Here is a 15,629-nt window from a genome sequence, read left to right as displayed (position 1 = left end):
GATGACAAATTAGAAAAAGAGTGAAAAGAAATTAAAAATAACATAGATTATCCAGAAGGCAAATGGGTAGCACACGCCCTGGTGTCCATAAACGACACAAGGAATCAACACCAGCTCATGCGACACTACACCCACACAAAAAGGCAGCCCCACCCACCTATATCTTTAACAAGCAGCACTCACTAAATGCCCTAAATCTATCACTACATGTTTACTTGCCTTGGTGTGTTAGATGTTAATAGGAAGGGAAATATATGAAGTCGAGGTAAATCATAATGTGAAATAGAATGAAAGAATCAAAGAATAAGTTTTTTGCTTTCAGATAATTTTTTCTTATTCCAAAAAAAAAATAAAAATTCAAAGTTTTCGATGAATGAATGAGAATGAAATTGATTTCTTATTTTTATTTTCTATTTTAACGTAACCTTCGAATATATTTGAAATATTTTTTGTGTGGTTTCTCTTCTCAAATAGACTTTTAGGATGTAAATGCATTTACTGTTTCCCCTCTTTTAATGACGCAACGGAAAGGAAAATAATATGAGAGATAATTAGATAAGAAAAAAAGGAAAATAAAAAATGAGTATTTTTCTGTATTTACTTGTAATATAAGAAATAGAATAAAAATAAAGTTTTTGTCTTTAAAGTGAGTAAATAGATCTAGATATATCCCTTTATCATTTTTACCTTTTTATGTATTTCCTTTTATATAAGATGATGCTTAAGACGTCTAAAAATCAATCGTGCATTATTGATGCTATAATTGTTTGAAGCTTTTCAATATATGTTTGATAAATTCTAGTAGAAATTAGAATCCTGATCTATCGATTATATTTGTGTATTGTATGTTTCATAATCTTATGAGGAGAAATATTATTTTGGATTAAAGACAAAATCTAATCATCAAAATGTTTAATCAATGGCAAACAAGTAGAAACTATGTGAAAACTAGCTAATCATCATTCATTATCAATATCTTTGTCAATTTTGATTTTTAAGACCATAATGGAAATGAAATAAAAGTTTCACTCTAATTTTAACTATTGTTAACTAGATTGCAAAATCAAAACAATTTCAATTTCTTGTTGCAATTAAAGTTGGAAATCAAATTTGAATTTTACTCGATAAATGCACTTTGATTCATGAAGTAGAAATTAAAACATTGAATTGAACTGACTTTACTGATTTTTCTAATTTTAACCATTTTGATTATGTCCCAACATGGAAGTTAAAATTGAGCGAAGGTATGTTTTTACATGGGGTTATCTATTTATGCATTGAATTTTAATTTTTTCCAAAATTTTTAAAATAATTTCTTATTTTTAAAACAACTTTTGCAAAATTTCATTATTATTCCTCATTTATCATGCATCCATGTAAAATTATTATACTATATTAAAATTATACATTTCAATTTTTCTTCTTTACAACAAGTAAACAGTTGGTTTAAAAAGGAATCAACTTCATTCTAATTCTCTTTTTCGACTCCAAAATAAATACTTCATCAAATTCTTTATTCTAATTTTGTTTTCTCATATTGATTTTTCCATTTTTTTTTATTTGCTTATTTTCTCTTTTCGTTCCTTGGAAAGTGAAGAAGTAAAGGAAAAACATGCCATAAAATCCATTGTATTGTTTAGCTTTTTTCTATCAAAACAACGAAGAGACAAAATATACATGCATTAAAAAAAGGATGTCATAGGATTTGGTAGCTACAAGCCTACGGCCTAACCAGTACGTAACAGCAAGTCAAAACTATCTGAATTAATTCGGGGTTGGTGGGTTTATAAAGTTGCTGAGCCATGGTCAACCTATTTGTTAGATACAACCGTCTCTGGGTTAACCTAATACCTTATCCAATGGCTCGATAATTTATTACATATTCATACATATTATATTCCATGTCACCCATATAGAAGTTAGCTAATTTATGGAGGCCAGAGTCATGGGCACCACCCACCCACTAGAAGAACCATTTATAAATGGTAACTGTCTGTCTCTCTCTAGATTAGATATTATAAGAAGAGGATTTAAATGCTTCATTCAAACCAATCCAAATACATATGCCAATAAGCCACAAGACAGACAGAGACATAGCAAAATGACCAATTGGCCGATTAGGCTCACTGAAAGGGAAGGGAAGGGAAGGAAAAACAAGGTTATGGGATGAACCTTCCCCTCCAAAATCGGCCATAATGATGCGTTGACACTCCCTCAAGCATATTAATTAATTAGCAAACTGGAAAGGCCAAGAGGAATATATGAATGGGAGGCTAAAAAATTAAGCCAAACTCCTGCCTATCCAAAAAAGCGGGCGCAACACAAAAAAACCCGAAGGGTGTAACTGTTGCCGCTGTTGCTTTCTGGTAGACTTGATTGAGGTCACCTTGAGCGGAAAAAGAAAATACCAAGCTCCTGACCGATGTTCCCATCGGGGTCTATCAAATGGAAGGACTCAGAATTGGACGAACTGCGAACTCTCTCAAAATTGGCTCGGAGGTACATGAGCTCATCATCGCAGTTGAGTTCCTTGGCGCTTATAATTCCGGCACCTACAATGACGGATCCCATCAGCCCTAGCACGTTCATATCAGCCTTGGAGGGTGTGCGCTTAACGGCAAAGCCTACTTTCCTCCCGTTACAGCACATGGTCCACACTGGTATGGACAAGAGAGTGTAAGAATCCATGCCATTTTTGGCAGCTATGGATTCGAGCGTGATTCGTAGAATTCCACCCTGCATTTCCCTTGCAAGAATGGCTGTGGGAACTGCCAGTTCAAGAAGGAGAATTGGGTTGGTGGACTTGGAGTTTGTCTGGATACAAAAGCTAACTTTTCCTCTGCGGTACCCGAAAATGGTGCCGGTGACAACGGTGGAGGAAATGAAGGTGGGTTGGGAATAGAAGTATCTGTGGAGATAGTTTTCTTCCTCAATTCGGTGTTCTCCAAGAGAAATGCAGTTGCACCTTGGAATGAGGAGCTCCATGAGAGAGCGGAGAAGCCTCCATGAACGAACTTGCTTTTGGCAGTCGACGGTGGTGACACCATTCACAATGTTGGTAGAACCCACTGTTGGATATGACATGGTGCTCCTTTTGTAAAGGTTGGGAGGCTTAATGTGTCGTTGGAAATGGCATAGGGTTTATATAGAGAACATGAAAGGGGTTGTCCTGGTACCCCGCATATGCTCGGCATGATGAAAAATCCATCAGCCTCTAGGTTATGGTAGCACTTCAATTTCCCAACTTCATTTGCGTCTACTTCAGGAACAAAGATGATTTTTCAAAATAAGTATCAAAATACGTCATTATTCCGACAACATTCATTCATACACCCTTTAGTTTCCTGACTTTATACTCAAGTTTCATTTATTAATATTCTCGTATCTTCACCCCATTTATTTATATCATCATATATTTCACCAAAAAGCTTAATAAACATTAATTTTGTTGATATTCTTGCAACGATTCCTAGTGAAAAAATTAGAGAAAAAAAAAACACGAATTTAACACAGATTACTTACGTCCACGGAAATAAGGAATAAGATTTTTACTATATTTCAAATTAGGGTTATATAAAAGGTTATTTATACTATCCCTTAAGTAATAAAATTCCAAAAATACCCCTGAACCATATCGGGGGCAACACCCCTCTGCACCCCCAATCTATGGTTCACCCTCAACAATAAAAATACAAACTTGAATGATAAATGCTGACACCCCACTAAACTTCGGTATTTACCCATTTTTTTTCATATGTCTTTCACTCCATATGAGTCACCTTCTACAACAAATTTGATTCCTTCTTTTGCTTCAAAAACTATTTTTCATGTAATTTATTAAGTGTCCTTTATTTCCATCAACTTTGCTTTTGGGGTTGAGACTAGAAAAAGGAAAATGGGGTGAATTAAAATACCGTACAATCATAAACAACTAGTATGGTGTCTTCTAATCATTAGATCATAGGATATTGTGCGCCATACAATTCCAATTTACAACTGTTCATCTACTATGATATGCAAAGGTCGATCTACGTTACTAACCCTTTGTTTTTTTTCTTTGGCTTTCTCCCTTTCAATAAGAATTGGTGGGGCGCCGATAAGATTCACGTTCCACACACTTAACCGTGTTTTCTTTTCTTTCTTTTCTTTCTTTTTGATATAATTTTCTGGGGGGACTTTAGGCAAGAATCATGTATAACCAAAAAAAAAAAAAAAAGAGTGAGGGTGGTCTAATGCTTTATAGCCTGGTTTTCTCCACTCATGTCCTTTGCCTTTTTCCTTTCCATGTGTGTCTTCCAGAAAACGACACCAATTGCAGATTTGTGCTCTCTCCACTCTTTACGCCTAAGCCATCACAGATTTTTCTAGCATAAACCAGACCAATAAAATAGAATGAAAAGTGAGGGAGTTCTTATTATTTTCTGCTTACTTTTTTCATTAAGTCGTCCTTTATATCAGGAGTGTCCAACAAACTTGCACTATCCATTTTTTTTCTTTATAAATTAGGGTGACGACCCAAGCAAAAATGTGTCTCGCTCCCAACCAAGTTAAAATCAAAATGTTCATGGGATTTTCTTGCAAGTCCTTCTTTTATATGCCACCTCCCTCTTTTTAAAAGGAGGAAAAAAAATCTTATTGAAATTAAGAAATATGGGTTCATCCAAACTGGGGTTGTGTCCAACTTCATACTGAAATTTCGGAAGGTGTTCCGCTTTTGCATTTGGCCCCATACCACTTCACAACTGGCTCTTTTCCTTTGTGTGCCTTCTGTCCACCATGAAGTGAAGTGAAATTTGCTTTTGGATGTTAAATCGGTATAACGAGGAGCGGAGGCCGGGACAAAATATGATGTGCCGTCTCATTGTCTGGACCCGTGATGCCCGGCCCACAATGCTACTGTTGTTGTTTTGGTTTGGGGGAAACAAGTACTGTGTTTTGGATACAACTTGCCCGGTTGATGGTTGAGACCAAGACGAAACAGTCGCATTCAGAAGGTCCGAACATATATGCAAGAAAGCTAAACACCCATCGGTCGATTGGAGCTCTGTGATTGGGCTTTCCGACCTTTTCACAATCTTTACTGCATTAAACCAATAATATTGAAACATATGGAAAAACATGTTTTACTTGAATGACAGGAATCACACTGAACCGGCCTTCAGAAGATTGTTCTGCCCATGATGGATGTCAGTGAAGTGACCATTCACGTCAATGCCATGATTTTTTTGTTGATGGGGCTACTTTAGGCCCAACTCTAGAGACTGAGCTTTCTTCTAAGTCAGGCCTGGATTTCAACAGCCCCGGGTGGGTTTACACAGAAGCTAGGCCCACTGGGCTTATCGTTCAGCCAGAGATTCCACTGGGCTTATTTTATGCACCTTCAATTCCATGAGTCAAATTTAATATTGCTTGATTCAAAATTAATTTAAAAACAAAAAATAGATTTTTTGAATTTTTAAAAAGTAATTTAATAAACAAGTTCTTGAATATTAACATAAACAAAATTCCAAAATTACCCTTTTAACTCTTCATCACTCCGCCGAGTACCATACTTTTCTCTTGTTTTGAAAAAAAAAAATTGACATTACAAGTCAAAAACATTATAATAATTTTATTTTATTTTTTTATTACTCATACTTATCAATGTTTTTAAACTTGACATGTGACAAACCAACATGCCACGTTATTTTTTTCCCCTTATTTCTTCATTTTAGCTTTTGATTTTTAATTTCATTTTTTTCATTTCATCTTTTAATTTTAATTATTTAGGAACATTTTAAACATAAAATCATAGTAATAATAATAAGAAAAAAATAATACATAATTAACAAATTTAACTTTTTATTTATGGGTATTTAATTTGGCCGTGATTTTAACTTTCTTCTTAGTTAAACTGTTTAAAATTTTTAATTGAAAAAGATAAAAACTTGATTATATTTTGACATTTTTCTTTGTTAAAAATTTTAATTATATAAAATAAAAATAAAATACATTTTTTATAAATATTGTATTTAATCATTTATGTTAATTTTCTTTTAATTTTATTAAAAAATAAAATTTGTGTCATCAATACCACTCTTTTATAAATAATAATAATAATAATAATAATAATAATAATAATAATAATAACATTAAAGTGTGTTAAAAGTAACACATTTTCATCAATTGCAACTTTAGCATGCAAAAAAATTAATTTTTAATAAAAATAAGAAAAAAAAAGATAAATGATTAAATACATTTTTTAATGAATTTTTTATTTTATTTTATATAAATAAAAAATTTTAAAAAAAAATTAATAAAGCAAAATGTTATAACTACAACCCAATTTTTGTATTTTTAATTTAAAATATTAAATATTTTAGCTGAAAAAAAAATTAAAATCATTCTCAAGTTGAATTCATAAGCAAAAAGTTAAAACTATAATCATCAATTTTGATTTTTACATTAAAATTTAATATATATATATATATATATATATATATATATATATATATATATAAACAATAAAATAATATAACAATATATAAGATTTATAAAATAAATAAATAGTTTATTTAACAAAAATATAGAAAAGCTAATGTTTTAAATCTTTAAATTTTACTATGTATTTATTTTTATATTAAATTTATTTGTATTAATTGTTTATTAGATATTATTATTTTATGTATAAATGCACATAAATAATTAAATTTAATAAATATAAAAAGATGAAATATTTTTTAAAAAAAAATAAAAGGATTTTATAAAGCTAACATATTAAAAAAAAAAAAAAAAAGATTGACATATTATAGAAGCAAGGAAATAAAAATCCTAGTCAATGTCACGTGTCAAAGGTTTTTATTTTTAAAGAGAATAATGGTAATAATGAGTTCATTTGTTTGGTCAAAATAACCAAAATAAAAAATAAAAAAATGTGGTAGTTGGCGGCGGCTATGAGAGGAAGGTTCTAAGGTAAGTTTGGAATCTTCATTAGTTTTACTACTTAAGTGCTTGTTTTTAGTATTATTTTCCCTCGAAAAATCATATCCTTTGAAAATAAAAAGTCAAAATTTTAAAAAGTATAATTTTTTTTTGTTCAAATTACATGATTCCCATACGTTTCTAATCCTCTGATCCAATCACAATTAAGTTTTAATACTGTGAGGTATAACTCTTCCTTAAAATAAAGGCATCTACTGTAAATCCATCGCATCAACTTTGCTCTTGCTGCCAAGCCAGAGTTTATTTATGAATGTATGACGACCTTTATCAAATGTCCAAATGTGAAGTTAAGATAAAATTATAACCTCCAAACACCTGAGAGACAAAATCCAATTTTACTTTCTCATATTTAGAAAGTGACTTTTTAAATAGAAAAATGTGGAAACTTGTGTCCCACGTCTTCGGACTTGGGAGTTGTAAGTTGTGAGTCTTGTGACTCACTTTTCAAGGGAAAAAACATTCATATGTTGGAAATTCTTCAGACCCAAGAAACGGAAAAATAAATTGGTGGAGAAAAGAGTGGAGCAGTGTGAGCTCTGAGCAAAGGACATGGCACTCCATTAACACCATATACTTTTTGTTTGGTTCAGTTGAGCCGTTTCGCCTTTACCCTGTTCTGGTTCAGACCTAAGCCCAGGCCCACCCTCCGTCGCGTTTATCTACTCCCTGCTCCCAAGCCTCCCCAACCCCGTCCTTTCCCAAGGGAATCCGATTCCTCTGCAACTTGTCTCTCACCTGTTGGCTGTTTCTTCCTTCGCCACCTCATTATGCTAATCCCCTACGTTAGAGCTATAGGACATTAGCCATTTACCCTCACTGAAAACGCCGTTGCTCACGTGGCAATATCTCCGAACGTGCGCTGACGTCATCCTGTGGACCTGACAAAACTCCGTTATTCTCGTGTCTTCCCTCTCACGCAAGACCTTATAAGTTTGTACCCTCTCCTTCCTCTTGATATCATCCCCTGCTCCTTCCACACGTCCTGACAATTAAACGTACACATCCACAGCGCCCATTTCCTTTCCTTTTTATCTTTATCTTTGTAAAGAAAAGGAACTGAACATGAGCTGTAGTGTTGTTTCTAGTTATCGAATCTGATGAGGAAGAAGCTTAATTGGAGCCGTTTGATCGTCCGCCAACTGTACGACTTCTTTCATGCAGTGCCTTATGGAATCCCTTACTTTAAGCTGATGCCACTCCTGCCTTTGGTGCTGCCGTCGGCCACTGCACAAACTGGTACGATGTCGTCAAACAATCCGTATGGCATCGACGCTAATTTTAATCCTTCAATGACCATCATAATAGTGGTCCTAGTCTTGGCCTTCTTCTTCATGGGCTTGCTTTCTGTGTACATCCGCCAGTGCACGGAGAGCCGTATCACCGGCAGCGCGCGTCCGGCCGCCGCCATAAACAGCGGAAACACCACCCAGGGACTGGATGCTGCCTTGATTCAAGCATTTCCAGTTTTTGTGTACTCTTCAGTGAAAGATCTCAAGATCGGCAAGGGAACGCTGGAGTGCGCAGTGTGCTTAAGCGAGTTCGAAGATGAGGAGACGCTTCGCTTGTTGCCCAAGTGCGATCACGTCTTTCATCCTAATTGTATCGATGCTTGGTTAGCTTTCCACACAACATGTCCTGTTTGCCGAGCTAATCTCACGCTGGATTCTGGGGAACTCTCCGGGAGTATGGCAGTCACACCTAACTCAAGCGACTCGTCCGACGAGCCAACTTCTACATCAGAACTCACTGAGTTAACTCAAGTTCCGATCGACGTTGACGAAGAGCAAACCAGAGATTCCCGAGTGCTTCTGATGGTAAACACTAGAGAGAGTCCGCAAGCGAAGTTTCCGAGATCGCATTCCACCGGTCACTTACCGGTTCAAGCGGGAGAGAGCAGCGAGAGGCATACGCTGAGGTTGCCGGAGGAGGTGAGGAAACAGATCTTGAGCGCTAAGCTTAGACGAACGTCGAGCTCTGTCGAGGCTTTGCAGAGGCAGTGGAGCTCGAGGAGAGGTTACCGGAGTGGTGGAGAGGGCAGTAGCAGGGGAAGGAGCAACGTGGACCGCCAAGTCGGCCGGTCCGAACGAACCGCACGGTCGGACCGGTGGGTATTTTCTAAGGCACCGCCATTCTTCTCCAGGACCGTTTCCGGCAAGTCGATAAAGAGTGCAGCTGACGGCGACGTAACGTCAATGGTGGCGCCTTCCAAGTCGTTTTTCACGTCCGTCGTAGGACCGTTAGATTGTCTGGCCGTGAAAATGGAGGGAGGGGAACAGCAACTGAGTAGACCTGCCGTTTGATTGGTGGTAAACAAATATAATTACTTTCATTAATTGAATTTGAGGGCCGTAAATTAGAAAGGGCAGTACACCTGTGCCAAATCATAATAATGTGAACTTAAGTCCCTAAACTTTATTAGTATTTAATATAGATTGTAATTAAGATTTAATATAATATGGTTTTGTTCGTGACCTTGGGTAAATTCCGAAGGTAATAAAGCAAAACCCACATAAAACCAAAACTCCAAAAAGTCCCAACCGCCCAACTAACCGGGCGGCTAAGCATGCGGATGGTGTGCCACAGTTTTCTTTCGCCACACGCGGATCACGTGAGTCGAATTGACGTGGCGGATAAGAATCATCTACTGTTAACAATGCGTTGCTCATGTGTTGTCCATTCTTAAACAATGATAATAATTATAATTATTATAAAATTAATATTTAAATAGCATTCTTAATAATAATCATTATTAAAGAGTAATATAAAAAGATAAATAATAAATAATAATAATAAAAAAGAAAAAGACAAAAAAACCATTGCTTTCATCTTTTCGTCTTTTTATTCTCTATTCACTTCCATCGATTTACAAAAGTAAAGTTTATGTTTGTTTTGAAAGTTGATCACTCTAATTATTAAAATTGGTGTCCAAACTCAATCCTCTATTAAATTTGATTTGGCTAAGACAAATCAGACCAATCAAAATATTCATAAAAAAAAAGACGAATGAGGTACTGCTAGTGCTTCATCATGAATACATGAACCCACCCATCTTCTCAACCACCGCCTAGTCCAAAATTGGCACCATCTATTTGAGAAACAAATTGACGTCATCAGCATTATTTATTTGAGAAACAAGATTTACGGATACTCCATGATACACATGGATAAACTCCTTTTCTGAACCAACAAGTCATTTAAGTTGCTCGTCTCTCCTAAAAAACGAGAGTAAGGTTTCGATAAGTATCAATATCAATATCATTTAATTAAGAAACTAGGTCAACATCATCCAAGATGAAACGAGATTAAGTAGCCCACACCCACGCCATTTCATCAAGAAACAAGCTCCCATCAATTTTTTGCACCACTTGACCACATGGTTTATTCAATGGACAACTGGTATCCTTTTATCTAATTATATGTGTTGTCAATTTTCACAAATCATTTTCCTTTTTATTGTTTTGCTCCTTTCCACTCATTCTATGGTTTCCCCTTTCTCACATTTAAATCAAAGCCTCAAGACCACCCTTCCATTAAAGGTATATACAAAGCCCTTCTTTTTTGGGTTTTCATCTGATATAGTTTCTAGAAATTTCATGTAACGGGGAAGAAAAATGTGAAATATATATATATATATATACATGAAGAAAAAGTATAAAGAAAAATAAAATATAATAATATTTTTTCATATATTATTTTAAATTCATTTAACTTATTTTAACTATTTTTATATAAAAATTTAAAATATTTTTAATAATACATGAATTATTTATTTATTTTATTTTATTTCATATTTTTTATAATAAATTCGAACATAACATTTTTTCCTTCTTTTTTTTTAATATTTTTCCCCAAATCAAACATGACATAACTTAAATGATGGGTAAAAATGTCCCATGTGTCCTATGAAGGTTCATTTTATCCTTCCACATTTGTCTTTTAATAGATAAATTCAATAGTAAAGATGAAAGATAAAAAAAAAGTATGGAAATTCATTTTAGAAAAATTAAGTTCAATACAAAATATAGAATAAGTGAAATAAAACTTATATGAGCAATTTATATCTTAAAAAGACTTAGAATCGGTTTCTCGATGATTTTAAAAAAGCATTATCATAAAAATGTTTGTGAAGAAAAATAAAGTATATTATAAAATTTAGATAATACTCATAAAAAAAATGAAATATTACTAAAAATTTTATTTAAGGATAATTTTATGAAACACTTTTAATACGTGACAACTTTATGCGCAAATGTGGATGCTAACGAGTAACTTGTAAGACAATACCAATTGTACAAATATAATCTAGGACATGCAAGTAGTGGTCGAGTTTGTGTAGAATTGAAATTATGAATGCTTTCAAGCAATTCTTGGCACTACCCCAATTGACTTTTCGATTCTTGAGAGGGTGTAGGGCCTTAACCACAATGAAAATAAAAATAATGAAGTTAGGTAGGACGTAAGAGATTAAAAAAATAATAAAAATTATTGTGACATGGATGTTTCTTTGATCTTTTGCAGATGTTATCAAAGGTCTCAAGCAAACCCACCAACCCTGGAAGACCTCAATCTCAGTGTGCAGTGTGAACTGAGTTCGATACTGCAATCCACGCGAAACATTAGTCTATAAACCTCCCGCCTGATTTGACTAGTAATTTTGTTTTCGCTTCCACGTCAAGCCAAATTTCCTCTGCCTGCGATTTCCACTCCATTAGTCCATATGTACGTCCACTCAGCTGTGAGGACCTTTGTTTTGTTTTTATTTTTTATATAAATTTATTTTCAATATTATTCTAATAAAAAAGTTTAAATTAGATGGGTACAAGAATTTCTCTCGATTAGTTTTTATTAAATATTTAACTATATTTAAAATAAATATAATTTATAAATAAATATTATATATATTTTTTATAATTTATCTTTTTAAAATGTAAATATTTTATTATTTTATATATATTAAAAATTAGGAAAGTAAAAAATATACATGAAACTATTTTTGTTCATTTAATTATATAGGAACAGTTAATATCATCTATGTGGTTTTAGAAAGTATTAAAAAAAGAAAAATATTTTAAAAATAATTTTTTATATTTAATTTCACTATAAAAGATAAAATTAAAATAATTAAAATTTTATATATTTTTAAATCATTTCATCTTTATACCATAAAAAAATAAAATAAAATTTATAAAATATGAAAAATAATTTATTAACTTTAAACTTATTTTTTTTAGTTTCTTTCAATTTTTTCCTTCACTTTAATTTTTTTATATTTTTTCTTAAATTATGTTTAGTTCAAAAAAAAGTATTAAAGAAGGAAAAAAAAAATAAGGAAAATGATTATTGTCTAATAAAAAAATTCAAATATAATTAAAATTAGTAAAAAAGTTATTCATTTTAAAATTATTTAATATTTATTTTGATGAATTAAAATAAATTTAAAATAATAAATAAAAATAATTTCTCGATTTTAATTATTTTTTTCTCACAAATTTGCGCCCAAAGTTTAAGAATTAAAAAAACAAAAAAGAAAGAAAAATCTCAAAATTCGTGTCCTTATCTTCGTCCAACTCAACCTATCATTTCCAGACCTTCAAAAATACTGCGTCAACGGTATGTCGGCATTCAGTGGTGTCAAAACGACTGCTCCCCTTCCATTGGTTACCATCTGAGAGTGAGGGTATCTAAATCATAAATGCTGGCATTATAGAATTGCTGACATACAATTTTTTTTGTCCTATTATCTTCCATTTTCGTAAATGAAATTAACCATCAGTAAAAAATAAAAAAAAAAGGATAAATGATAATAAATAAATAAAAAATTACCAATCCAATATCTCACATATTTTACTTTTTTTTTAAAGAATTCTCGTTCATGTTGGTTGTACTCTTCCCTCATGTGTTCTATTTTTCTCAGCTTAATGAAATGTTTTTAAATTATTAATTTTTTTCTTTGATTTGGTTTGGTCATAGTGTTTTTTAATTGATGTCATGATAATATTGAGAAATGAATTATGGAAGAAGATTAGGAAAATATGATAAGGGGCAACATTGAGTTCATCATTACTTAGTCTTTAAATGATGAAGTTAACACAGACAAAGAAATCAGCCACCACTCTAAAAAATCATGGACAAAAGAGTTACGGGGAAACAAATTCCATTGGATATTTTAAGAAAAGAAGAGCTTTCCCGTGCTTGTGCAAACTGGATCAGAAGCGACCGCGGTCAGAAAATTCAAATGGCAAGTTGCAAAAAATGTCGCACATTAAAGAGATGGACCAAATTTTGTGCGCCCACATGAGAAATTGAAAAGGATGTATACCTCCAAAGCCAATGGCCCCTCATTGCATTTACTTCATATCATTGATTTGGGAGAGTTTGAATAGGGTATTAGTGTATTACAGTATACATGTTAATCAACTAATGCTTTGCATTGAATCACAAGTTACTCCCAGCCCAGGTTGTTCATCCACTCGATGTCTTAATAATATTTTTCCTCCAAAAGGGGTTCTAGTTTTAGAAACGGAGAGAGGGGGATGCATAATGAAGGGGTATGAAAATGAAGGGAAGAATCAGGAATACGTGATTTGTGGGGGAAAAAGACTTTGTGTTACTATTTTTTAGTAAAATAAAAGATTGTGGATTTGTTATAAAACTGATTTTACTTTTCCCAAATTGAGAAGTTTCGATGCCATAAAGATTGTGATTACGATCGCAAAGATTGCGTCTAATAGGGATTTTTCAAGATTTGACTGAGTTTTGAGTAGGGAAGATTGGATTGAGAATTGGGAACGGGGAAGTGCTATTAAAAAAAGAAAGGAGGAGGAAGAGGAGGAAGCAACTCAGCATCTGCGTCTCTAATGGGGCGAAGCACAAAACTGAGGGACCTGATAGGAGCCATCAAGGACAAGGCTTCGCTGAGCAAAGCAGCTCTTCTCTCCAAGCCAAACACGCTCTCTCTCCACCTATCCCTCCTCCGAGCCACCACTCACGAGCCCTCTATTCCTCCCCATGACAAGCATATCGCCGCCCTCCTCTCCTTCGGAAACAGCTCACGCGCCACGGCCTCCGCCGTCATCGAAGCCCTCATGGACCGCCTCCAGAACACCCACGACGCCTCCGTCGCCATCAAGTGCCTCATCGCCGTCCACCACATCATCAGACGCGGCAGCTTTATCCTCCAAGACCAGCTCTCCATCTACCCCTCCACCGGCGGCCGAAACTACCTCAAACTCTCCGGCTTCCGCGACTCCTCTGATCCGATCACGTGGGAGCTCTCTACTTGGGTCAGATGGTACTCTTGCTATCTCGAACACGTCCTCTCAACTTCGAGAGTCTTGGGTTTCTTCCTCTGCTCTTCCTTGTCCACCGTGAACAAAGACGAAGAAGTAGAGCAAGTTTCAGCTCTCACGAACCAACAGCTGATCCGAGAGATAGCGTCTTTGGTGGATGTCATCGAGGAGACTTACAAAGCACCCGATTCTCTACACGTCCACGGCGACAGATTACTCAGCGAGGTCATGAACTTGGTCGGCGACGATTATCTATCTGCAATAAATGAGGTCTCCCTCAGAATCAATGAGTTCGGAGAGAGGCTGAGGGCTCTGAGTTTCGGAGAATCAGTTGAGTTGATGTGTGCTTTGAAAAGATTAGAGAATTGTAAAGAGAGGTCCTCGATCCAGCCCCATCGGAAGAAAGCTTCAATGGAGACGTTCTGGGGATTGGTGAGTGAGATGAAAGATAGGGTTGGAAAGGAGTGCAGAGAAGACGCTAGAATGGTGATGATAGGGAGGAGAGATAGGGCATGTGAGTCGGCTCGGTTGGGAGAGCGAGTTCTGAAGTCGAGTGACTCAGTCCGGTTCGGTTCAGGAAGACTGGTCTCGAACGGGTTTGCCTTTTCAATTCTCGAGTCGGTCGAGTCGTGACGATGTGACATCAAAATATCAGTCATCTTCACGGATATGCCTATTTTAGCATCCTTGTCTTTTTTAATACAGTATGTAAAGTTTACCCTGATAATCTGGGGAAAAAAAAGAAAAAAAAAAGGATAAAATGGTGAAAATTAGATAATTAATAAAATTGTCCTTTTTACTTTATTTTTGTACAAAGGTTTTATTTGGGGTATTTGCATGGTATATTTTCATATCCTTATAAAAAATTTTAATCAAAACTTGGTACGAATGAATTAAATTTCAAATTCATGGAATTAGAAGTATTTAGTCAAAATCTTGAGAAAGATAAATAAAATTACCTTATTTTTCATGTTGTAATGCTTCGAAAAATTGTTAAAACACATTTTTTTATACGATGTTGGTTTATATCATTTTTGACTTTGATATTGTGTGATAAATACTTTGCTAATAACCTTTTTTATTAATAAAGACGATTAAGAAAGAATAACAGTTGTAAAGAGAATCTCCAACGTTGTATTAAAATGTCATCATTGTCTCCACTAGAAAAGTTTATATTTAATTTACAAAAATTAATCATTTGTTTGGTTGTTGATATATTTTAATCATTTAATGTGTTCAGGAGATGTTCTATTATTACTTGCTTCCACTGTCAAATGAGAATTAGTAAAGCTAAACGTTAGATTTGGATCCATTTTTAAGAAGTGAAAAGTTCAATAAAAAAAAAATTACATATATTTG

The 15,629-nt window shown here is 34.1% G+C and overlaps 3 protein-coding genes across 3 annotated transcripts; 2 read left to right on the top strand and 1 right to left on the bottom strand.

The window, feature by feature from the left end:
• Window positions 1-2,035: 2,035 nt before the first annotated feature.
• LOC117919170 (protein MIZU-KUSSEI 1-like) lies at window positions 2,036-3,093 on the bottom strand. The gene has a single exon (XM_034836285.1). The coding sequence runs from the start codon at window positions 3,082-3,084 to the stop codon at window positions 2,383-2,385; it is 702 nt and encodes a 233-aa protein (XP_034692176.1). The 5' UTR covers window positions 3,085-3,093; the 3' UTR covers window positions 2,036-2,382.
• Window positions 3,094-7,587: 4,494 nt separating this feature from the next.
• LOC117917320 (E3 ubiquitin-protein ligase ATL31-like) lies at window positions 7,588-9,463 on the top strand. Its single transcript, XM_034833555.1, has one exon. The coding sequence runs from the start codon at window positions 8,079-8,081 to the stop codon at window positions 9,279-9,281; it is 1,203 nt and encodes a 400-aa protein (XP_034689446.1). The 5' UTR covers window positions 7,588-8,078; the 3' UTR covers window positions 9,282-9,463.
• A 4,033-nt stretch (window positions 9,464-13,496) lies between these two features.
• On the top strand, window positions 13,497-15,023 carry LOC117919417 (putative clathrin assembly protein At4g40080). The gene has a single exon (XM_034836616.1). It carries the CDS (start codon window positions 13,839-13,841, stop codon window positions 14,901-14,903), a length of 1,065 nt encoding a protein of 354 aa, XP_034692507.1. The 5' UTR covers window positions 13,497-13,838; the 3' UTR covers window positions 14,904-15,023.
• Window positions 15,024-15,629: the final 606 nt, after the last annotated feature.

Source organism: Vitis riparia, chromosome 7 (assembly GCF_004353265.1).
Source record: "Vitis riparia cultivar Riparia Gloire de Montpellier isolate 1030 chromosome 7, EGFV_Vit.rip_1.0, whole genome shotgun sequence".
NCBI classification, from domain to species: domain Eukaryota; kingdom Viridiplantae; phylum Streptophyta; class Magnoliopsida; order Vitales; family Vitaceae; genus Vitis; species Vitis riparia.
The sequence above is the reverse complement of the archived record's forward strand: the minus strand, read 5'-3'. Positions and strand labels throughout refer to the sequence as shown.